This window comes from Gigantopelta aegis, chromosome 4 (assembly GCF_016097555.1).
Source record: "Gigantopelta aegis isolate Gae_Host chromosome 4, Gae_host_genome, whole genome shotgun sequence".
Lineage (NCBI taxonomy): Eukaryota > Metazoa > Mollusca > Gastropoda > Neomphalida > Peltospiridae > Gigantopelta > Gigantopelta aegis.
The window spans coordinates 118,464,513-118,491,700 of NC_054702.1; the positions used below are offsets into that span (position 1 = coordinate 118,464,513).

At 36.9% G+C, this 27,188-nt stretch overlaps 1 protein-coding gene across 1 annotated transcript in view; it reads right to left on the reverse strand.

Moving 5' to 3' along the window:
• LOC121370223 (dynein heavy chain 1, axonemal-like) overlaps window positions 1-27,188 on the reverse strand; it is a 175,400-nt gene that overhangs the window by 116,282 nt on the left and 31,930 nt on the right. Inside the window, exons 21-32 of the mRNA XM_041495345.1 lie at window positions 24,317-24,429; window positions 22,193-22,333; window positions 21,329-21,541; window positions 20,717-20,881; window positions 19,999-20,226; window positions 17,290-17,469; window positions 15,516-15,817; window positions 15,093-15,209; window positions 11,424-11,514; window positions 10,882-10,979; window positions 8,620-8,725; window positions 3,779-3,892 (exon numbers count right to left, since the gene is read on the reverse strand). Coding sequence (XP_041351279.1) covers window positions 3,779-3,892; window positions 8,620-8,725; window positions 10,882-10,979; window positions 11,424-11,514; window positions 15,093-15,209; window positions 15,516-15,817; window positions 17,290-17,469; window positions 19,999-20,226; window positions 20,717-20,881; window positions 21,329-21,541; window positions 22,193-22,333; window positions 24,317-24,429 — 1,868 coding nt within the window. The remainder of the gene's footprint in view (window positions 1-3,778; window positions 3,893-8,619; window positions 8,726-10,881; window positions 10,980-11,423; window positions 11,515-15,092; window positions 15,210-15,515; window positions 15,818-17,289; window positions 17,470-19,998; window positions 20,227-20,716; window positions 20,882-21,328; window positions 21,542-22,192; window positions 22,334-24,316; window positions 24,430-27,188) is intronic.

Here is a 27,188-nt window from a genome sequence, read left to right on the forward strand (position 1 = left end):
TCAATCAATCAATCAATCAATCAATCAATCAACGAATCAACGAATCAATCAATCAATGTTTAACGACACCCCAACACAAAAAATACATTGGCTAATGTGAGTCAAACAATGGTAAATGTATCATTGAACTGATCAGCAACATCAATATAAATATTTTAAAGTTAAATTAAAACACAGTGTAAACAGCTGTTAAAACAATATAAGTATTGCAATAATAATAATTTAAATTTCTAAATGAATAAATGAATATAAATACCAGTGCAAATTTTGATAAAAATTACAAGTTGGATCAAATTTTCCCAAGACTTGTTAAAATTATTACATCAACAATGGTTCTTGTGGCAGCTGTTAGATAGGATTGTATCCACTCTACTTTGAGGTTGTACCTGACTGTAACATGACTGTAACATGATACGTGAGTGTAGAAAGCTACATCTTACTTTGAGGTTGTACCTGACTGTAACATGATACTTGAGTGCAGAAAGCTATATCTTACTTTGAGGTTGTACCTGACTGTAACATGATACGTGAGTGCAGAAAGCTAGATCTTACTTTGAGGTTGTACCTGACTGTAACATGATACGTGAGTGCAGAAAGCTATATCTTACTTTGAGGTTGTACCTGACTGTAACATGATACGTGAGTGCAGAAAGCTATATCTTACTTTGAGGTTGTACCTGACTGTAACATGATACATGAGTGCAGAAAGCTATATCTTACTTTGAGGTTGTACCTGACTGTAACATGATACATGAGTGTAGAAAGCTATATCTTACTTAGGGGATAACCCTGCTGTGTTTTCAGATTTGCGGACGTATATCGGTGGTTTTACTGTCGCAAATTTAGTTTTATTGGCGACGGAAAACACAGTAGGGTTATCACTATTCTAATTAAACTGTTTGCTGGTTGATTTTAAATAGGAAATTGTCACATTTTTAGTAAGAATAAGCATATAAATGTCACCAGCTGGTGACGTCATTAGGCAGCCCATTAACAGATGATGCGTGGTCGGACAGTTAGCGGCTCGAACATAGATGTGTAATTTGACATATTTAATCTGCTCTCATGATTAGATAACGACTAATAAAGAATAATATGTTCATTTCTGACATAAAAACTTCTCAGTATTTAACGACTTCTGTACGTAATATGAACGCTACAGAAATTGTCTTTATGACGTCATTACAAAACAACCCTGTTCTTCGCTTAACCTACGACGTATTTCTGCCAGAAAATTTGCAACCCGTATATCGGTGATTTTACCACCTGAAATGTTTTAGCAGAGATCCAATCAGATTCATTCTTACAAATGTGTTAAATTAGAATTTGAGGTTGTACCTGACTGTAACATGATACGCGATTGTAGAAAGCTATATCTTACTTTGAGGTTGTACCCGACTGTAACATGATATGAAAGTGTAGAAAGCTATATCTTACTTTGAGGCTGTACCTGACTGTAACATGATACGCGAGTGTAGAAAGCTATATCTTACTTTGAGGCTGTACCTGACTGTAACAAGATACGCGAGTGTAGAAAGCTATATCTTACTTTGAGGCTGTACCTGACTGTAACATGATACGCAAGTGTAGAAAGCTATATCTTACTTTGAGGCTGTACCTGACTGTAACAAGATACGCAAGTGTAGAAAGCTATATCTTACTTTGAGGCTGTACCTGACTGTAACATGATACGCAAGTGTAGAAAGCTATATCTTACTTTGAGGCTGTACCTGACTGTAACATGATACGCAAGTGTAGAAAGCTATATCTTACTTTGAGGCTGTACCTGACTGTAACAAGATACGCAAGTGTAGAAAACTATATCTTACTTTGAGGCTGTACCTGACTGTAACATGATACACAAGTGTAGAAAGCTATATCTTACTTTGAGGCTGTACCTGACTGTAACATGATACGCGAGTGTAGAAAGCTATATCTTACTTTGAGGCTGTACCTGACTGTAACAAGATACGAGAGTGTAGAAAGCTATATCTGGCTTTGAGGTTGTACCTGACTGTAACAAGATACGCGAGTGTAGAACGCTATATCTTACTTTGAGGTTGTACCTGACTGTAACATGATACGCGAGTGTAGAACGCTATATCTTACTTTGAGGTTGTACCTGACTGTAACATGATACGTGAGTGCAGAAAGCTATATCTTACTTTGAGGTTGTACCTGACTGTAACATGATACATGAGTGCAGAAAGCTATATCTTACTTTGAGGTTGTACCTGACTGTAACATGATACATGAGTGTAGAAAGCTATATCTTACTTAGGGGATAACCCTGCTGTGTTTTCAGATTTGCGGACGTATATCGGTGGTTTTACTGTCGCAAATTTAGTTTTATTGGCGACGGAAAACACAGTAGGGTTATCACTATTCTAATTAAACTGTTTGCTGGTTGATTTTAAATAGGAAATTGTCACATTTTTAGTAAGAATAAGCATATAAATGTCACCAGCTGGTGACGTCATTAGGCAGCCCATTAACAGATGATGCGTGGTCGGACAGTTAGCGGCTCGAACATAGATGTGTAATTTGACATATTTAATCTGCTCTCATGATTAGATAACGACTAATAAAGAATAATATGTTCATTTCTGACATAAAAACTTCTCAGTATTTAACGACTTCTGTACGTAATATGAACGCTACAGAAATTGTCTTTATGACGTCATTACAAAACAACCCTGTTCTTCGCTTAACCTACGACGTATTTCTGCCAGAAAATTTGCAACCCGTATATCGGTGATTTTACCACCTGAAATGTTTTAGCAGAGATCCAATCAGATTCATTCTTACAAATGTGTTAAATTAGAATTTGAGGTTGTACCTGACTGTAACATGATACGCGATTGTAGAAAGCTATATCTTACTTTGAGGTTGTACCCGACTGTAACATGATATGAAAGTGTAGAAAGCTATATCTTACTTTGAGGCTGTACCTGACTGTAACATGATACGCGAGTGTAGAAAGCTATATCTTACTTTGAGGCTGTACCTGACTGTAACAAGATACGCAAGTGTAGAAAGCTATATCTTACTTTGAGGCTGTACCTGACTGTAACATGATACGCAAGTGTAGAAAGCTATATCTTACTTTGAGGCTGTACCTGACTGTAACAAGATACGCAAGTGTAGAAAGCTATATCTTACTTTGAGGCTGTACCTGACTGTAACATGATACGCAAGTGTAGAAAGCTATATCTTACTTTGAGGCTGTACCTGACTGTAACATGATACGCAAGTGTAGAAAGCTATATCTTACTTTGAGGCTGTACCTGACTGTAACAAGATACGCAAGTGTAGAAAACTATATCTTACTTTGAGGCTGTACCTGACTGTAACATGATACACAAGTGTAGAAAGCTATATCTTACTTTGAGGCTGTACCTGACTGTAACATGATACGCGAGTGTAGAAAGCTATATCTTACTTTGAGGCTGTACCTGACTGTAACAAGATACGAGAGTGTAGAAAGCTATATCTGGCTTTGAGGTTGTACCTGACTGTAACAAGATACGCGAGTGTAGAACGCTATATCTTACTTTGAGGTTGTACCTGACTGTAACATGATACGCGAGTGTAGAACGCTATATCTTACTTTGAGGTTGTACCTGACTGTAACATGATACGCGAGTGTAGAACGCTATATCTTACTTTGAGGTTGTACCTGACTGTAACATGATACGTGAGTGTAAAAAGCTATATCTTACTTGGAGGTTGTACCTGACTGTAACATGATACGTGAGTGTAGAAAGCTATATCTTACTTTGAGGTTGTCTGGCAGTTCAGTTCTGCCTGCATATCCTGGGTTCATGGTGATGAAGACGGCACAAGAAGCCTTCAAGACCAACTCAACTCCTTCAAAGATGAACCGATCCACCTGGAATACAAAGTAGTCGACACATTAACTCTAACAGAACCTAGGCCAGCAACACACTACCTACACACATTAGTTTATAAAACAAATTAAACCATCACATAGATATAGATTTAATTATGAGACCATGCAATTTATTAATAGATTTTTTAATATCAAAGTATTTTCATTATTAACTTAATAAATAATATTACTAATTCAATAACAGTAATTGTCTGTTACTACTTTCTCCAACAACAATATTGTATTACCCAATAGTGGAGAAAAATAAATTGCATATAAGTCCACATGATGTCATTAATAACACAAAGTTAAAAAAACAAAACAACATTATTGCAATACACATATTATTTGTAGATGGTGGTGTTTAACAAAGATTAATCATTTGATCTCATCAACAAAATATAAACAAGTGTATATATGTATAACATTTAACAGGATTAAAAAACCCAACAACCTTTTGTTCTCTTTAAACTGGCCTATATGTCTATAAAATGCCAGTACTTGGTACTGTGTAGTTGGTACTGTGTAGTTGGTACTGTGTAGTTGGTACTGTGTACTTGATACTGTGTACTTGGTACTGTGTAGTTGGTACTGTGTACTGTGTAGTTGGTACTGTGTAGTTGGTACTGTGTACTTGGTACTGTGTACTTGGTACTGTGTCCAGTAATAATTAATGTCCAGTTTTCTTTGTTTCTAGGAACATGTTTTGATGAGAGGTTACTGACAACAATATCCAGTGATTTGTAGAATTTTACACTAAATGATTAACTTATCCTCTAAACAATAACTGGTATAACCAGTTGGTACTGTGTATTTAATACTGTGTCCAGTAATGTTTAATGTTCAGTTTTCTTTGTTTCTAGGAACATGTTTTGATGAGAGGTTACTGACAACAATATCCAGTGATTTGTAGAATTTTACACTAAATGATTAACTTATCCTCTAAACAATAACTGGTATAACCAGTTGGTACTGTGTATTTAATACTGTGTCCAGTAATGTTTAATGTTCAGTTTTCTTTGTTTCTAGGAACATGTTTTGATGAGAGGTTACTGACAACAATATCCAGTGATTTGTAGAATTTTACACTAAATGATTAACTTATCCTCTAAACAATAACTGGTATAACCAGTTGGTACTGTGTATTTAATACTGTGTCCAGTAATGTTTAATGTTCAGTTTTCTTTGTTTCTAGGAACATGTTTTGATGAGAGGTTACTGACAACAATATCCAGTGATTTGTAGAACTTTAGACTAAATGATTAACTTATCCTCTAAACAATAACTGGTATAATCAGTTAAAATAAACATTAAAGTGTAATCCCTTGGAAAGAGGAACTATTATCCAGGAGTTATCCAGTTATGTAGATGGAGATTTGGGTTTCAAAAAGTAAAATGAAGCCAGTTGATTGGTGTAGACAAATAGTGACTGGCAGAATCAAACAAGAAATCTTAGTTGTTCCAAAAATGAAAACAGACAGAAAGCTTGGCAAACATGTTTTTATAAAATATAATTTCGATCTCAAAGTTTGAGAATGGGAAAAACTATTTATTACATCATAAATAAATGTTAGAATATAGAAAGAAACACTACATGCAAGAGGTACATGTGATTTGAGACTGTGTGTGCAGACAACTCAAAATCAACGCATAAAACAAAAACAAAATATAAAACAAAAACAAAAACAAAATCAACAGCTATCACTAAACAATTAGTGCATGGAAAATAAAGCAAAGTGTATAAATACTTAAACTAACACCTTGATTTGACATTAACAGAGCTGAAAGAAAGATAGCTGAATCTACACAGGATCATCAGAATTAATGTTAGTTTGTTTTCAAACAAAGAACAAGCAGACTGAAAAACTTTAAATTAAATAAAAATAATAACTTTAAAAAAATGTTTGTTTAATGAAATAACAACCCTCTGTATGTGCAAATAATTTGTACAATCCATGAAGGTATTTTGAGCCAATTTTCAAATGTGATTGGTTGAAAAGAGTAGATTCTTTAAAAACTACATCCTTTCTCCGTCATGCTCTCCTACAGTCAGGTTTAAGTCAAACACAATTATGTGACAGGGAGGAAGGCTACTGTTAGGATTACACCACTATTTCAACCATTCAGACATACATGTAGGTATCTAGATTTCATCTTGTAATTTCACTTTTATGGAATTAACACCTATTTAACTAGTATTAAAAACTATTCAATGGCCATAATTATTGTGCAACATTAAAGTTGATTCATATATCTAGAACTGAATACAAGTATGCTGCCTGAATACGAGTGGCTTCCTTTCTGACGACTCGGAAGTAAAGACTTGTGAACAAGTCTTTTCTTTTTACAGAATGTTCTTACAGAGGCTATTCCTTCATGTAAAAACAGAAAACTAAATATACTTCCGCTTGAAACTATCTATGAGCTAATATCTGAATAATAAATAGTAAAATAAATAGAGGTTAGATATATACATTGACTTATCTCTGACCAACTAGCAACCATTAAGATCAGTTCTTGACAAACATAAGACACAGCTCATCTTGGAACTCCTAATACTGTCAATATTGTCATCAGTTTGAAAGACTCATCAACATTATGTTGGGTATTTCAAAAGAATAAAGTAAAATTACATTAATATATTAGATGCAAACCAAACAATCACACCAAAACATTAATATCCGACACCAAAAGTGAAGAGAAAACCCCCAGAAGAAACAAAAAAAACCAACAACACAACCAAGGTGTGCCAATAAGCTTACATGTGTTAAAAACATTCGCATTAGGTGTGTTGACAGTTTTCTGCATACAAAACTGTTTGTTGTTCCATGCCCAGTGCCAACAGCAAACGAAGGACAAGTTGTGTTAAACAGTCCTACCTTTTCGAGCTGAGCTCGAGTTATGGTCATGATTTGCATGGCCACTACGGACAGCACCTCTATGTCTATTCGATTAAACTCGTCAAAGCAAGCCCAGGCACCGGAGCTGGAGGTGAACAGTCAGTAGAAAGTGAGACAGGCAGTTGGAAGACAGAGAAATAACAAACAACAACAACAACACTAACAGCTTCTTAGACCATCAACTTGCTTGAACCTTAACTGGATATAAGCACGAAAATAAATTGAAAGAAAGAAAGAAGACCATCAAGCTGTTTCCTGTATAACAAAAACAAAACCTAATACTAGAATGAATTAAAACTCCCACTTTTAATTCTGCAAGCAAAATGATTACCGTTTAGCAAAATAAAATAGTATTAAAACGATGTGCATAAAAATGATGTGTGTGTACATTAAGTTACTGACATGAGGCAAGTAAAATGTCAATATATTTCTATTAAATGACTACGAACAATATGTTACCTACTGAACCAGTCCAACCAGTCCAACTTAAGAAAATATATTAAGAAAACACAAAATATATTAATAAAGTTTATGAAAAAAATGATAAAATGAACTGGACAACATCAACTGTACTGAACAATTTCAAATTAGCATCAGTTTTCAACTGCAAGATAATAAATGATTTAGAGAAGAAAAAACCTAAAATGCATTACAAACATGTCATCTTTAACTGATAGTTTGTAACATTTTCAATATGCAGGCCCTAATCTTGGCGGCGAAATGAGCGTTTGTTTTGCCGAAAGTCAGCACAAGTCGCTACGGTATTAGCAATAGTGAGAAGTTGAAGTAGCCGTAATATTCTGGACCTAATCTGATTTCAAAAATGAAATCACAAAACAGACATTAAGATCCCAACTTGTTTATTGTCATAGCTCACTTGTCGGACAGTGTTTTAACTCTGGCGCCAGACTGCATCCTATAGTAATCATGAACCAGCCTATTAACGGGAAATGGTTTCTTCACATGCACACTGTGATTTGATGAAATAATGTTTTACTTTGTTCAATTTATTATCAAAATTAACCAACAAATGTTAATACTTATACCATTTTTTGTTGTGAAGGATTAACTACATGTCGTAGTCTAATGTTTACATTCTTCAGATACACCCGTAAACCGGGCTTTTGTTTCTGACTCGTGTCGCGCCGTGTGCTGTGATTTTTGGTAATGCCAGAAAATACTAATTAATATGTTAATGTTAACATAACGGCACAATGTCAACTACTTAATATCACATTGTTTAAATTTTATTACCGGAAGTCGTATTTTATGTACAAATATTATGATTAGAACAGTTCACTTCACCTATTTTTATCAAACTGCTCCACTTTCTTCTGGGAAGTGAGAAGTCACTTGTACTTTTTCAATTCTAGATTAGGGCGTGCAATATGCAGTTGAAATAGCAACCAGTCAGCATGCATATCAAATTGTTCAGTAAAGCACAGGACTGTGGAGAATAATTTAATATTAACATCCTGTCAGTATTTTTACAAGTAATTATTTTAAAAAAGACATGTCCAAATTTACAAAGCCTGTTTTTGACTTATGCGCATGTAACTACAGTGTATTTAAGATGCTTGAACACCTGCGTTTAAGAGAAACAGGTTTCGTAAATTATGCTCATAGTTTTTAAGATTTTAATTGATTTAATAATAATTAATTTCCACAGCCCGGTGTGTAACAAAACAGGTAAAGAAGAGAAACATGCCAATACTAAAGCGAATCGGAGAACAAGAGAAGTGAGTGGCAACTACAAAGATAAAGGTTAATAGGCGAGTAGCAAGTATAGGCCAAGAGCAGGTCACTCCAGCCAGCCTATACTCTCACCCTCTGCTGCTGGGCTTTTTGTATGGTGGCGATCTGCTGCGCCACAACAGACAACACCTCGACGTCGATGCGGTTAAACTCATCGAAACATGCCCACGCGCCAGAACTGTAACAAAACAAGTTTACATCGCAACCAGTTTATAAAGTCAAGTTTGTTTTGTTTAATATTACCACTAGAGCACACTGATTTATTCATCATCGGCTATTGGATGTCAAACATTTAGTAATTCTCAAATAGTCTTAGAGAGGAACCCCGCTACATTTTTCCATTAGTAGAAAGGGATCTTTTATATGCACCATTCCACAGACAGGATTGCATATACCACAGCCTTTGATATAAAACAGTTGTGGTGCACTGGCTGGTCAGTCAGTTTATAAGGCTGTTATGTCACATCAATGACAACAGTTGTGGTGCACTGGCTGGTCAGTCAGTTTATACGGCTGTTATGTCACATCAATGACAACAGTTGTGGTGCACTGACTGGTCATTCAGTTTATAAGGCTGTTATGTCACATCAATGACAACAGTTGTGGTGCACTGGCTGGTCAGTCAGTTTATAAGGCTGTTATGTCACATCAATGACAACAGTTGTGGTGCACTGGCTGGTCAGTCAGTTTATAAGGCTGTTATGTCACATCAATGACAACAGTTGTGATTGATATGAACCTGGAACAAAACAAATTTATATCACAACCAGTGATAGGTATACAATATCAAGCTGTAATAAAACAAATATATCAGTGAATATGATGCTTTACAGACAACACCAATAAGATTATGAATTGTGACCCGTGATGGTTTTACTGTACAGACAACATCTACTAGTTTTGCTGGTCTGGTGGCTGGTGTGAATAAATATAATATTGTGACAATATCATTCACAAGCACAAGCACTGCAGTGTACAAAGTAATTAAAATGTAAACAGCATCTTCAGCCGGCTGTTAGATGCATTGCAGACATCTACTATCACCAAACTGACTGCCTACAGGTTTTCAATTACTGTAAATCATGAAATTAATGCGAGCAAGTAATTAATGCGAAAAATGCGGCGAACACATCGACGCAATAATAACTTGACGCATTTTGTTTAGTCTAATTCCCAATATAAAAAATGTGCAGGATTTTACTATAATACTTCTAAATAAAATAAAACTTTTATAATATAAAGATGAAACAAAATACAAAAACAATTTTTGTTAAATGTCTTTTTGTGAATACTTCAAGAATCATTCTTTCGTTTCGATGTTGCCATTCTATTCTCACTTTCCTGGAATATCATAGCGGTTATATAATACAGTGATGTTCCAAATGTTTTGTTTTTAAAAAGCTCATTTTGCGATGTGAGTATTTTTCAAATTTTCTTACCTTCTGGATTACTGTATACATTTAAACTGTCTTGAACATTTGTAAAATTATAATCAACAAATTTTATTACTAAATATATTCCTTTAAAAATGAAACGGTAGAAAATTATATAACCGCAACCAACAATCCGTGCATATTTCTTCAAACCATTTGGCTCGACTCTATACATGGCATTTAAGTTAGACTGGTCGCAAGTTGTCACTGTTGCAATATATCGCATTTGTTAACATCTATTACTGTGCTGCGCATCAAGTGTATAAAATCAGTCTAAAACATTTGTTAGAATAATACGTTTGCGTTCGCGTGAAATATTGTGCCCTGTAATAGGGAGCCATTTACCTTTTATTCCTACTGGTGGATTAATTAGAAGCAATCACCACACAAAAGTGCGAGGCATACCCTTAACAATAAGGTGTAGTTATACTAATTACACTACTTTAAGTAATTAGGGCTTCCTGGTCGACCCACCATGCGATTAGCTTCAGATTATGTAGTAGCTGTCAAAACAACTACTGACTTCTTTTAACATGAAAGATAAAGCCCAAACAATATGTGGTTTTTATGTGATATGGACTTTTGCCCGACGCATTAATAAAAATACACATTTTTGTTCACTCATGTACGGACGCAATAATATCATGACGTATTAATTACATGATTTACAGTATATCTTAATAAATACAGCTTTAGACAAGCTGGGTTAATTACATACTTTTATGTTACTAACATTCTGCTTTTAAAACTGGTTATTTAAAGTTAACAACCTCATGTAATTTATTATTTTTAAAGTTTATTCCATCAGATTAGAATCATATTTGCTCTGTCCATTAAGTGAACTAAGTAATGTGACTTTTGTACCTCACTTTAAGACGATGCCAAGCCTTAAATACAATACCTGGCAAGACCCTTGAAGAATTTCCCCATGGCCATGAAATCCAGCTGGTCAGAGCAGTTGAACACAACGCACTGGATGGCAAACGCCTTTGCAAGATCCTGGAACCAAATTATAAATAGAAAATACATGTGATTTGCAACAACATTTATCCTTTGTGATACCATGTACAAGAATTATTCTGATCTTTATTGCAAACATTTACTGAAGTTTAGAAACACTGTATGCAACAGTTTTTTGCTCAAAATAACTTCTGACTTAAGTAGATACAGGAATAAATTTAAAATCCTAAATGTTGCAGAATACTAGACTTCAAAGTTAGACTAGAATTTGGACCTTGAAATTGTTAACTGATACAAACTATTTTGCAGTTTAGTTATAACAAAATAACTTAAAAATCAGGTATTTAAGTCTATTCAGTGATGCAAAACATCTTGCAGTTTTGTACGACCAAGACCAGATGATCACTTTCACCCAGAAATCACCTCAATGCTGAAGACAATTCTTTTCCTACGACATATATTTTTTATACACAAGTTACTGACTTTTGTTGTTTCTGTCTTTCCCGTTCCAGCCGGTCCCGCAGGGGCACCACCAAACTTGAGATGTAGAGCGCCAGTCAGTGTGAGGTAACACCTGAAACATACCATAACAAACGCCAGTCAGCGTGAGGTAACACCTGAAACATAGCATAACAACCGCCAGTCAGCGTGAGGTAACACATGAGACACAGCCTAACAACCGCCAGTCAGCGTGAGGTAACACCTGAAACATACCATAACAAATGCCAGTCAGCGTGAGGTAACACCTGAAACATACCATAACAAATGCCAGTCAGCGTGAGGTAACACCTGAAACATACCATAACAAACGCCAGTCAGCGTGAGGTAACACCTGAAACATAGCATAACAACCGCCAGTCAGCGTGAGGTAACACATGAGACACAGCCTAACAACCGCCAGTCAGCGTGAGGTAACACCTGAAACATACCATAACAAACGCCAGTCAGCGTGAGGTAACACCTGAAACATACCATAACAAACGCCAGTCAGCGTGAGGTAACACCTGAAACATAGCATAACAAACGCCAGTCAGTGTGAGGTAACACCTGAAACATAGCATAACAAACGCCAGTCAGTGTGAGGTAACACCTGAAACATAGCATAACAAACGCCAGTCAGCGTGAGGTAACACCTGAAACATACCATAACAAACGCCAGTCAGCGTGAGGTAACACCTGAAACATAGCATAACAAACGCCAGTCAGTGTGAGGTAACACCTGAAACATACCATAACAAACGCCAGTCAGCGTGAGGTAACACCTGAAACATACCATAACAAATGCCAGTCAGCGTGAGGTAACACCTGAAACATACCATAACAAACGCCAGTCAGCGTGAGGTAACACCTGAAACATACCATAACAAACGCCAGTCAGCGTGAGGTAACACCTGAAACATAGCATAACAACCGCCAGTCAGCGTGAGGTAACACATGAGACACAGCCTAACAACCGCCAGTCAGCGTGAGGTAACACCTGAAACATACCATAACAAACGCCAGTCAGCGTGAGGTAACACCTGAAACATACCATAACAAACGCCAGTCAGCGTGAGGTAACACCTGAAACATACCATAACAAACGCCAGTCAGCGTGAGGTAACACCTGAAACATACCATAACAAACGCCAGTCAGTGTGAGGTAACACCTGAAACATAGCATAACAAACGCCAGTCAGTGTGAGGTAACACCTGAAACATACCATAACAAACGCCAGTCAGCGTGAGGTAACACCTGAAACATACCATAACAAACGCCAGTCAGTGTGAGGTAACACCTGAAACATAGCATAACAACAGCCAGTCAGCGTGAGGTAACACATGAGACACAGCCTAACAACCGCCAGTCAGCGTGAGGTAACACCTGAAACATACCATAACAAATGCCAGTCAGCGTGAGGTAACACCTGAAACATACCATAACAAATGCAAGTCAGCGTAAGGTAACACCTAAAACATACCATAACAAATGCCAGTCAGCGTGAGGTAACACCTGAAACATACCATAACAAATGCAAGTCAGCGTAAGGTAACACCTGAAACATACCATAACAAACGCCAGTCAGCGTGAGGTAACACCTGAAACATACCATAACAAACGCCAGTCAGCGTGAGGTAACACCTGAAACATAGCATAACAAACGCCAGTCAGCGTGAGGTAACTCCTGAAACATAGCATAACAAACGCCAGTCAGCGTGAGGTAACACCTGAAACATAGCATAACAAACGCCAGTCAGCGTGAGGTAACACCTGAAACATACCATAACAAACGCCAGTCAGCGTGAGGTAACACCTGAAACATACCATAACAAACGCCAGTCAGCGTGAGGTAACACCTGAAACATACCATAACAAACGCCAGTCAGCGTGAGGTAACACCTGAAACATACCATAACAAACGCCAGTCAGCGTGAGGTAACACCTGAAACATACCATAACAAACGCCAGTCAGTGTGAGGTAACACCTGTAACATAACATTGTTAGAATCAACTCATCTGTATGTATGTTTCCAGGTATTTACTAAGAAGCATGTTATGTGTAGAGAAAGCCAGTAGACGGAGCTAACCTGTCTGTGAGTGGGGTGATAATCATACTAAGAAGCATGTTATGTGTAGAGAAAGCCAGTAGACGGAACTGACCTGTCTGTGAGTGGGGTGATAACCATACTAAGAAGCATGTTATGTGTAGAGAAAGCCAGTAGACGGAACTGACCTGTCTGAGTGGGTGATACCCATACTAAGAAGCATTTTATGTGTAGAGAAAGCCAGTAGACGGAACTGACCTGTCTGTGAGTGGGGTGATAATCATACTAAGAAGCATGTTATGTGTAGAGAAAGCCAGTAGATAGAACTGACCTGTCTGTGAGTGGGTGATAACCATACTAAGAAGCATTTTATGTGTAGAGAAATCCAGTAGACGGAACTGACCTGTCTGTGAGTGGGGTGATACCCATACTAAGAAGCATGTTATGTGTAGAGAAAGCCAGTAGACAGAACTGACCTGTCTGTGAGTGGGGTGATAATCATACTAAGAAGCATGTTATGTGTAGAGAAAGCCAGTAGACGGAACTGACCTGTCTGTGAGAGGGGCGATACCCATACTAAGAAGCATGTTATGTGTAGAGAAAGCCAGTAGACGGAACCGACCTGTCTGTGAGAGGGGCGATACCCATACTAAGAAGCATGTTATGTGTAGAGAAAGCCAGTAGACGGAACCGACTTGTCTGTGAGAGGGGCGATACCCATACTAAGAAGCATGTTATGTGTAGAGAAAGCCAGTAGACGGAACTGACCTGTCTGTGAGTGGGGTGATACCCATACTAAGAAGCATGTTATGTGTAGAGAAAGCCAGTAGACGGAACTGACCTGTCTGTGAGTGGGGTGATAATCATACTAAGAAGCATGTTATGTGTAGAGAAAGCCAGTAGACGGAACTGACCTGTCTGTGATAATCATACTAAGAAGCATGTTATGTGTAGAGAAAGCCAGTAGACGGAACTGACCTGTCTGTGAGTGGGGTGATACCCATACTAAGAAGCATGTTATGTGAAGAGAAAGCCAGTAGACGGAACTGACCTGTCTGTGAGTGGGGTGATAATCATACTAAGAAGCATGTTATGTGTAGAGAAAGCCAGTAGACGGAACTGACCTGTCTGTGAGTGGGGTGATACCCATACTAAGAAGCATGTTATGTGAAGAGAAAGCCAGTAGACGGAACTGACCTGTCTGTGAGTGGGGTGATAATCATACTAAGAAGCATGTTATGTGTAGAGAAAGCCAGTAGACGGAACTGACCTGTCTGTGATAATCATACTAAGAAGCATGTTATGTGTAGAGAAAGCCAGTAGACGGAACTGACCTGTCTGTGAGTGGGGTGATACCCATACTAAGAAGCATGTTATGTGAAGAGAAAGCCAGTAGACGGAACTGACCTGTCTGTGAGTGGGGTGATAATCATACTAAGAAGCATGTTATGTGTAGAGAAAGCCAGTAGACGGAACTGACCTGTCTGTGAGTGGGGTGATAATCATACTAAGAAGCATGTTATGTGTAGAGAAAGCCAGTAGACAGAACTGACCTGTCTGTGAGTGGGGTGATAATCATACTAAGAAGCATGTTATGTGTACAGAAAGCTAGTAGACGGAACTGACCTGTCTGTGAGAGGGGTGATAACCAGCCGGCCAGTGTTTCCCAGATACTCATATCCGTACGGGAACTGGGCATTGACCGCTCGAATGTAGAGATTTTCATCTTCCATCCAGTAATATCTGAAATATAAAAAACCCATTAATCTTGTTTGTTATACAATCTACCTTTAATATTAGACATGTAATATCTGCAATACTCACAAAAATACATTCTTGTTTGTTATACAATCTACCTTTAATATTAGACATGTAACATCTGCAATACTCACAAAAATACATTCTTGTTTGTTATACAATCTACCTTTAATATTAGACATGTAACATCTGCAATACTCACAAAAATATATTCTTGTTTGCTATACAATTAACTTTTAAGGTTTGATGAAGATAATATTTTTAAAAATTAAAAACTGTTAAGTGAGTCACCTGAGCTGGCTGATCCACTCGAAGGCGTTGGCATTGTGGATGTCCTCCTCTACCATCTTGGCGACAACATCACGCGCGTGCACCTCCACCACGATGAGGGCGGACAGCGTCATGCGGCCAATCTTACTGATGTCCTGCCGCACCAGGTCTCGCAGGTCATCCAGCTGGGACAGCAGGATCTTGTAGCATGCCTCGATCCCATTCTGCTCCAGGGCATCCGTCACCTCCAGGCTCCAGTACGTCTGACATGCAGCGATCACCACCTGACCAGGCCAGTACAGCACCCACTCGGTACGAGGGCGCTGAAACAAATAACATAGTGATAACCACCTGACCAGGCGATTACAGCACCCACTCGGTACAAGGGCGCTGAAACAAACAACATAGCGATAACCACCTGACCAGGCCATTACAGCACCCACTCGGTACGAGAATATATCTGTATTCTTATTGGTCAAAAACCAGTCACATGACCTTCCAAAAATAATGATATTGCCCTGAACCGGTCCCACCGGTCCATCAAAAGTGATATTGCCCTGACAAATGAAAATAAAGATAAAAATTCTATCCAATTAATGAGTAGGTAATGTAATGCAATGTCAACTGCTAATTCTAATGTAAACAACCACACACTTGTGACAAAATGCTTTACTTTTCTTTATTCATCCTGAGTTTAATTCTGCAAATACGACAAAGACAAGGTCAGTAATCATCAAATTGTGTAAGGAATATCTCGCAGATTTAGAAACGTACATGATACATCAAAATGCAGTTGGAATCGGCACACTCAGGATTTTATGTTACAACTAAAAAAAATGCATTTTGAGGTAATCGGTAACTCTTCAGTATTAAATGTATGTTCAAATTTATCACATTTTGTGTTTTATTTTGCTATTAATATGATTTTGACACTCTGGCTGGTTATATTGTCTTGGTAATATTCAACTGTTTATTTCTGCATTCCTCTGCGTGTCATACAATGTCATAGGATTACGTGATGTCACTAAATCCCATCAGTTTTAACATATTATGGGAAATTATAAGCATTTCGATTCTGATAAACAAAGCAGGAATGTACAAGTCTTATGGATGACATTATGTAATAAAACAATTATTGATCACATTTTTAGGCAATATCATGTTTTATGGACCAAAGAAATTGATATTGACCTCGGCCGTTGGCCTCGGTGATGGTCAATAATTGATAAACATACAACAACAAAGCACACCACAGTGGAAATGCTCCTAGAAAATATAGGACCACACAGTGAACCAATGTTTACACCACCATCTCAGCTGAAGTAACAAAAACATGCTCACTGTTTTGTAGACATTGAGTTAATAATATAAAAACATGCTCACTGTTTTGTAAACATTAAGTTAATAATATAAAAGTGTGCTCAGTTTTGTAGACATTGAGTTAATAATATAAAAACATGCTCACTGTTAAGTAGACATTAAGTTAATAATATAAAAACATGCTCACTGTTTTGTAAACATTAAGTTAATAATATAAAAGTGTGCTCAGTTTTGTAGACATTAAGTTAACGATATAAGTGTGCTCACTGTTTTGTAGACATTAAGTTAATAATATAAAAGTGTGCTCACTGTTAAGTAGACTAAGTTAATAATATAAAAACATGCTCACTGTTTTGTAAACATTAAGTTAATAACATAAAAGTGTGCTCACTGTTTTGTAGACATTAAGTTAATAATATAAAAGTGTGCTCACTGTTTTGTAGACATTAAGTTAATAATATAAAAGTGTGCTCACTGTTTTGTAGTCCTGCAGCGAGTCCTTGATGATCATTCTGAGACTCTCCTTCATCGTCTTCTCGATCTCCAACATCCAGTCCTCCACGTTCCCGTTTGGATAGAGCGACTCACGGAACGCCACCTCCTCCCCTTCTCCCGAGTACATCCTCGTGATCTTCAAGTCATCCTCAAACCGCAGCTACAGAACAGTAACATAGTCAAAATACACACTCGACTCACAGGACAAAATGCTATACAAAATGCCATACACAAAAAAATGCAAAATAGAACTTCAAATCAGAAGTTCATTTAATCACATTGTTTTTGTTTTTTTTAATTGTAATTTGTTTTTGTCTGCTTACTAAGTGGTGGCCTCTGAACTTGCCAAACTGTTGTGATGTCTTTCATTATGGTCCTTTCATTTGACAATAATTTATCAACCAATATCATCGTGCGTCGGCTCCTCAGCAAAGATAATTCCGTAATTGTTCAGGGTGATAACATATGAAACCGTGGTCGCCAGTTTACTGTACGACAACATCATCTCAACTTTGTTGATTATCACAAGAAATGGTACTTTTGAAGCTACCCTTTGCAAAACATTTGACACTACACGATGAGGTCGCATTGAGCCATGCTAATTGCCGCCATGTTGAAAATGAGTGTTATTCTTTTTGTTGCATGCCTTGATAATGTCACTTGTTATCTCGGCCTGTAGTGCAGTGAAGTGAGAACGTTTTGTTAATACTTTATCCCTTAGCTGACACCGCTCTACTAAGTAAAAACAAACATTCCTTGTTATGTCGTCGTGTTTGCATTTTTTGCAGTTATGTTTAATTCGTTGTATACACACTAATTTACACTGAAATGCACAATTTGAGACAAAATATTTAGTTTGTTTTAAAACTTATAAGTGTACTTTACTGTATTTAATGACAATTAAACACATTGTGTGTTGTTGGGTATTAAAAAGGAATACAGTTGACAAATATCCTACTTAAAAACAGTTACTGCACTGCCGATTTAGTGAGAATAAGAATAATCAAAGAATGTTCATTCCTAAGTAAAACCCCACCTTGGCGATGTTTTCAAAACAGTTTATGAGATATGGCTGGACCGCAATTGGCTCTTTGGTCTGTTAGAAAATCTCCATGACATGTAAAGTATGTGAGAGAACCTCCATAAAACCAGACATGACATGTTGTAAAGTATGTGAGAGTATCTCAACAAAATCAGACATGACATTTTGTAAAGTATGTGAGAGAATCTCAACAAAACCAGACATGACATGTTGTAAAGTATGTGAGAGTATCTCAACAAAACCAGACATGACATGTTGTAAAGTATGTGAGAGTATCTCAACAAAACCAGACATGACATGTTGTAAAGTATGTGAGTGTATCTCAACAAAACCAGACATGACATGTTGTAAAGTATGTGAGTGTATCTCAACAAAACCAGACATGACATATTGTAAAGTATGTGAGTGTATCTCAACAAAACCAGACATGACATATTGTAAAGTATGTGAGAGAATCTCCACAAAACCAGACATGACATGTTGTAAAGTATGTGAGAAAATCTCAACAAAACCAGACATGACATATTGTAAAGTATCTGAGAGAATCTCCACAAAACCAGACATGACATTGTAAAGTATGTGAGTGTATCTCAACAAAACCAGACATGACATGTAAAGTATGTGAGAGAATCTCAACAAAACCAGGTATGACATATTGTAAAGTATGTGAGTGTATCTCCACAAAACCAGACATGACATGTTGTAAAGTATGTGAGTGTATCTCAACAAAACCAGACATGACATATTGTAAAGTATGTGAGAGAATCTCCACAAAACCAGACATGACATATTGTAAAGTATGTGAGTGTATCTTAACAAAACCAGACATGACATATTGTAAAGTATGTGAGTGTATCTCAACAAAACCAGACATGACATATTGTAAAGTATGTGAGTGTATTTCAACAAAACCAGACATGTTGTAAAGTATGTGAGAAAATCTCAACAAAACCAGACATAACATATTGTAAAGTATGTGAGAGAATCTCCACAAAACCAGACATGACATGTTGTAAAGTATGTGAGTGTATCTCAACAAAACCAGACATGACATATTGTAAAGTATGTGAGAGAATCTCCACAAAACCAGACATGACATATTGTAAAGTATGTGAGTGTATCTCAACAAAACCAGACATGACATATTGTAAAGTATGTGAGTGTATCTCAACAAAACCAGACATGACATATTGTAAAGTATGTGAGTGTATCTCAACAAAACCAGACATGACATGTTGTAAAGTATGTGAGAGAATCTCAACAAAACCAGACATGACATGTTGTAAAGTATTTGAGAGAATCTCAACAAAACCAGACATGACGTGTTGTAAAGTATGTGAGAAAATCTCAACAAAACCAGACATGACATGTTGTAAAGTATGTGAAAGAATCTCCACAAAACCAGACATGACATGTTGTAAAGTATGTGAGAGAATCTTAACAAAACCAGACATGACATGTTGTAAAGTATTTGAGAGAATCTCAACAAAACCAGACATGACATGTAAAGTATTTGAGAGAATCTCAACAGAACCAGACATGACATGTTGTAAAGCATTTGAGAAAATCTCAACAAAACCAGACATGACATGTGAAGTATGTGAGAGATCCTCAACAAAACCAGACATGACGTTGAAAGTATCGTACCTTGGCGATGTTTTCAAAACACTTTCTGAGATGGGGCTGGACCGCGGTCGGGTCTTTTGTCTGTGAGAGGATCTCGAGCAGCTCGTCGTCGGACAGGAAGTAGAACCTGGGGAAGGCGGTGCGCTTCGTCTCCAGGTACTCGCTCAGACCTTTCTGCACCTGGTCGAGCAGCTTGTTGGACTCACGCAGGTTGTCCAGCAGGCGGTTGTCTGGACACAGCGAGATAACCTGTCACACAGAACACAGACGATAGTTAGTAACTCACAGAAACACAGCAGGCCGTTGTCTGGACACAAACCTGTCACACAAAATGGAGACTTCATTACACAATTTTCTGTAAGTTTCAATTAACTTATAAATAACCAATCAAGACACTAATTTCCACCACTAAAATAGTCTTTGTTTAGATAATGTGAAACAACAAAATTGTCATGACATAAATACTTGATATAACATCACTCGTATAAAAATGTTTCTTTGAAATGTTCTTAAGATATAATAAATCTCTGTAATAATAATAAAAAAATAAACAAATATATAAGTAAATCTCTGTCAGTTTTCATTTGTCTGTTTTATATAAATTAAAATACTTGCTAGTTTCCTTGTCATGTTACAAATGCAATAAATGGCAGTGGGCTTTCATTCACATATTTTAATTGTTTTGAATGTAATAAATACCTCTTATTTTGATTGGCCTGTTTGATATAACAATAAGTACCTGTGGGTTTTCCTTGGCATGTTTCATGATCTTGCGCCACATGCGCTCCATGGTCTGGTATCGTTTGCTCTCCACAGGCAGCTGTCTGTTGATGTCCTCCGAGCTGAAAATCGGCTCCAGGTAGAGCCACGAGCGCTGACACTGCAGCCATTCGTCCAGCACGTCCTGCAAGACAATATGTAACTCTCTTCAAATCACCATTATCAGGCATTGTATTGGAAGTTGATACACATAATATGATAACTTGCCTGCATGAGTCTATGTACTATAGTTTAATGACAGCTCAGCACATTGGACACTATGGCTAAATGATAGCTCAGCACTTTAGACACTATGGCTATTTGGTGTCTAACGTATTATGGTTATTAGACCCTTGGTTGAGATAAATAACAGGAAATCTGCTGCAAAGAAAAGAAAAGAAGCACTGGGATTTTATATGCACTTCCCATAAACAGGACAATACATACTGTGGCATTTGACATTCCAGTCATGAAGCATTGACTGAAAAAGTTGATAGAGTGATTGATCCTGCGACCTAATTACAAAGAAAACCATGTCCGTCAAAACGTAATAAAGATTAACCATGTGTATGTTAGTTTCCAAAGAACTGACCTGTGTCGTTCTGAGTTTGTCCTCCCAGTTGTTGATGCGGTCCTCGAAGGGTTTCTTGTAGGGCGAGAACGACATACTCTGAGTCATGACGATGTGGTCGTCCAGCAGCTGCGACGTGTCCTCGGAACTCTTCAGGATGAAGGTGCCCGTCTCCTTGTACGGCATGATCTCAAACAGCACCGGCTCCCACTCCTTCTCCATCTTGTCAAGAGCCTGGCACACGAGACAAAACATTTACATACTTCACAATCACATTCATGTTCTCTACTACTTATCAGGTGTATAAGAAGCTAAGTCTGGAATTAACTGACGTCAAGTTGGCTGCACGTGTTCAACAAAAATTCACCAAACAGTAATAATATTGGTGTCTAGCTAAAACACAATAAACATTTTCGTGAGTCTTTACCCATTCATCTACTCCCAAGTAAAATTTTGTATAGGTGTATACCAACTCAATTACCCTAAAGATGGTTTCTCGTAAGTGCATAGTAGGCAATTTGTTTTACAAAGTATTTTTCACCACTCTCTAGATGCACTTCTATTTTGCACCATATCAGCATTGTTAATATAAAGGTATTTGTTGGTTGTGTGACAGATCACCAAGTGTGTGCTGAAAGCTCTAAGTGGCCTTCCAGTTCTATGGAGTGTTATAGATCACCAAGTGTGTGCTGAAAGCTCTAAGTGGCCTACCTGTTCTATGGAGTGTGACAGATCACCAAGTGTGTGCTGAAAGCTCTAAGTGGCCTTCCTGTTCTATGGAGTGTGACAGATCACCAAGTCTGTGCTGAAAGCTCTAAGTGGCCTACCTGTTCTATGGAGTGTGACAGATCACCAAGTGTGTGCTGAAAGCTCTAAGTGGCCTACCTGTTCTATGGAGTACTCCTTGCCGGCGACCTCGGCCACCTTGGAGATGGTTGTGATGTGGTCCTGCAGGTTCATCTCGAGACACTTGGAGAACGTCAGGTTGGCCTTCAGCTGCAGCGGGAATCCCAGCTCCTCGGACAGCTACACACACACGGAAAACAGTTTACTTACATTCAACAAGCAAGATGGTCTTTAAAATGTAACAAATTACAGATGACTTATAAATATATACGGAAATGAACACAGTATCAATATTAATCTGGACTTGTAATACTGGAAATAATTAATGTTAATGTTAAAATGAACTTGATATATTGGATATATTTCACTAGCAGGGTTGAAAATTAGCAGTCGTCCGGTCGCTCATGGCGACCTTTATTGGCTAAGGGTGACTAAAAATCTTACAAAGGTAGTCCGTTGGGCGACCATCGATTTTAGTGTCTGGCAAATATGGTACTAGTTAAAAAAAGAAACACTGATACTGAATTGAATGCGATAAAACACACCGTGTCTATGTTGGCACAAACTACAGATATGGCAGCAGAAGACCTAGAACAGGTTCTATATTTTGACAGTGCCAACATAATGAATAAAGATACAATTCATATAAAAACACATTAATTTATTAAGTTTTAAACCCATACCGTCTCAAATAACATTTTATTGGGGGTAAAAGTGCAGTGTAAATTAAAACAAAACTTCTTTACAAATTACCATCAAACTGCATAGGTTAACTCTTTTTTTGTGATACAAGTTTTAAGGCAATTGATGGAACATCCAAGGTAATCTGAATGACACAACCGTACCTCTGCACAAAGCAGAGTCGAATGGGAATTTGTCAAAATTATGGATGATTCCATGGATCTCTATCTAGGAGAACAGCCACTCCCAAGGAAATCATTTGCTGGGAATTTCACCCCTCTTGTATCACCACAAAGTTTATTTCATCCCTCTTGCATCACCACAAAGAGGACTGCCACTCCCAAACTAGTTTACTAAAGCATGCACAGTTCTTTTACCCTGTATTGAAAATGATATTTAATATGTTTAACTTAATGGTACTTTGTAAAGAAACATTTATTTATACTGGATTTCTTTTTCAATTTTTTTTTCTTATTTGAGTTGATATGGGTTTAAAACTTAGAAACATGTTTTTATATCAATTTTTACTTGATTCATTATGAAGTTAAACGTCAGTTCATTGATTTTTTTTAATGCAAACAGTTATTGTTCAACAAAAAAACCCACTATAATTTTAATTTTACCTGTGCAGTTAATTTTCAATGTGATAATTGGAGGGCTAGTTGAATTTGAGAAGGGCCAGTAAGATTTTTCTTCAACTGGCCCTGCAGGCGACCTTGGTTTTCATGTTAATTTTCAACCCTGCACTGGTTTATTAAAGCTGTATCAATGTTAACATGGACTTGTCATACTGGAGATATTTCACAAGGTTATCAAAGCATTACTAATGTTAATATCGATTTGTCATACTGGAGATATTTTACTGGGTTATCAAAGCAGTACTAATGTTAATATCGATTTGTCATACTGGAGATATTTCACAAGGTTATCAAAGCAGTACTAATGTCAATATCGATTTGTCATATTGGAGATATTTCACAGGGTTATCAAAGCAGTACTAATGTTAATATCGATTTGTCATACTGGAGATATTTCACAGGGTTATCAAAGCAGTACTAATGTTAATATCGATTTGTCATACTGGAGATATGTTACAGGGTTATCAAAGCAGTACTAATGTTAATATCGATTTGTCATACTGGAGATATTTTACAGGGTTATCAAAGCAGTACTAATGTTAATATCGATTTGTCATACTGGAGATATTTTACTGGGTTATCAAAGCAGTACTAATGTTAATATCGATTTGTCATACTGGAGATATTTTACTGGGTTATCAAAGCAGTACTAATGTTAATATCGATTTGTCATACTGGAGATATTTTACTGGGTTATCAAAGCAGTACTAATGTTAATATCGATTTGCCATACTGGAGATAGTTCACAGGGTCATCAAAGCAGTACTAATGTTAATATTGATTTGTCATACTGGCAATAATTCACCGGGTTATTAAAGTTGTATTAATGTTTATGTGGACTTACCAGATCCCAATGTCTGTGTCTCATGCCTGGGTTACGCAGACCTTGAATCAAAGGTATCTTAGGACGGAATTCTTCAATCTCATTTTTGATTTCCAAAGCAACTTGCTGAACACCTAAACAAAATATGCAATATTTTATTAATATCCAACAAAATAAATGTATCTTATTTTCATTAAACATTACAGATAAAACCGTTAAAAACCCCCCGATTATATTGACTAAGTGGGAGATGGTAAAATGAGAAATAAAGTAATAGTCATATATTTATCTAAATGTAATTCAAATAAAGTTTACAACATTTTCAAAATTAATAATTTAACAGACAGATATGTCACTAAGCAGGTATAGAGACAAAACAAAGTACATAAGAAACTAATAAATGAGATGCAGGAATTTAAGGTTTCAAAACCAAAGTAACTGAACATGTAAAGTATGTAAACTGTACACCTGTCCGGTTCCAGGATGTCTCACAGAAGCACCTGTGTTTCAAAAATAAGTGAACATCAAGTTGAATAGCTGACACAAAACTAAACATTGTGCTTTCTAACAAGACATAGTCAGGTAAGATAATGTATTGATTGCACAGCAGGCACCGTTCCTTTCAAATCAAATACAATTTGTTACATACCATTTTAAAGAAATATACATGGCTTGCATATTTGTAATTATATAAAGCAATTTGAAAATAAACATTTTTATGATTAAATCTGTGATTAAAATTCAGTAAGTGTATAAAAAATCACTAATCCAGGGCTCGAACTTAATGGCGGCATCGGCGGCAATTGCTGTCGTTGAGATATAAATAGCTGTAGGTAAAGAGCATCACCGATAGCACTTTTGTGTTGTCGGTAAAGCTCCTCAACAATGGCGAAATGTATAAACCTGGTGTACATTATCTGCCAATATTTAACATTTGCACAGTTAAAAAATGTCTATACATAACAAGATAGCCTTTTAGTCAGGTTTATTTTCTGCAAATGTCACTTTAAACAAAATTGCCATAGGCAGGCTCAAAATTGCCATCAGTGGACTGTTTCACCTATTGCAGTTCTTTTAAAAATTGCCGTCGGTGGTCTGTTTCACCCTTTGCAGTTCTTTTAAAAATTGCCGTGGGAGACAAATTCTTAAGTTCGAGCCCTGCTAATCTTATTAAAATATATTAAGTAGTAAATCAAAAAGCATTTATTTTACACAACAAAAATCTGAATGTTACTAATTGTCTCCACTGACTGATTCATAACACTGCGTATAAGTAGTCCACAATATGAACAGTTGAATAATAATGCTTTTCTTGAATGTATAAATTGCTCCTAATTAATGGTATTAACTATATACTAAAATTTCCCTGTTAACCCACTTGGTAAGTGCTGGTGCCTGGTTTGAATGCCTGCCCCCCCCCCCCCCCCCAACACACACACACCCTGCACCCCCTCCACTGTGGCGGCTGTACCTAGATACTCTGCAGTCAGCCTGAAGGGTGTGTGTGTGTGTGCATTGTACTTTGATACTCTACACAACCAGCCTGAAGGGAGGATGTGTGCATAAAGAGAATTTAGTTAAGTGTGCTTGCCAAGCTCAACTTTGACTAGTTTGTGATCTAAGACATTCCTTGAAAGAATATGATATCTGAAAGTTTTTGAGTGAATTGTGACTAGTTTGTGATCTAAGACATTCCTTGAAAGAATATGATATCTGAAAGTTTTTGTGTGAACTATGACTATGGTTTGTGATCTGAAGACATTATTTGAAAGATGAATATGCTATCTAAATCTGTTGTAACTGAGGCAGTGATGAAGAAATCTAACTGTGACTTTTAAAAAGAAAGAATACTAAAGACAAAATCTTACAACTCCAATCGATAACGCCTGGGTCTGAATCTTGCAAATTAATAAAAACATTTCACTTTATTTTAGAACAGTTTCACTTAAAGGTCTTCTACTGTCACCAACTATTATCACATGCAGTATGTTCAAAGTAAAGAATAGTCACTGTTTTGTCATCCAAACCAACAGATCAATCTTTTCTCTTGGAGTACTGGGTTATCAATTACTAGCAACACTTCTGCCTACGTTGGACGTCCCAACAGTTTGTCTTAACCCTAAACATTAGATTTAATCGCTACAATTTGCTGCTAATTTGTTAAAACACTTCTTTAGTTAACATATTTTAAAAAATATTATGAGTTGGTATGGGTTTAAAAGTTAACTACTATAGTTTTATATGAACTTTAGCTTGATTCATTATCTAGAGTTACATGCCAATTGATGGGTTCCCTTGTGATGCAAATGGACAATACCCATTGATAGAGCTAGTTAAGGCTCGTGAATCACTGATGGCGAATATCATGGAAGATTTTCACTACCAAATACAACAATAATGACTAATGAGACTAGCAACTGGGTAATATAATATTATAATTTATTAATGTTATATTAACACTTGGAATATCACTGTGATAGTTCCACACTTACTTTGAATATCACTGTGATAGTTCCACACTTACTTGGAATACCACTGTGATAGTTCCACACTTACTTGGAATACCACTGTGATAGTTCCACACTTACTTGGAATATCATTGTGATAGTTCCACACTTACTTGAAATATCACTGATAGTTCCACACTTACTAGGTATATCACTGATAGTTCCACACTTACCAGGTATATCACTGTAATAGTTCCACACTTACTAGGTATATCACTGTGATAGTTCCACACTTACTCAGAATATCACTGTGATAGTTCCACACTTACTTGTACAGTAATGATCACCCATTCTGACAGTGTTCCACACTTACTAGGTATATCACTGTGATAGTTCCACACTTACTAGGTATATCACTGTGATAGTTCCACACTTACTCGGTATAT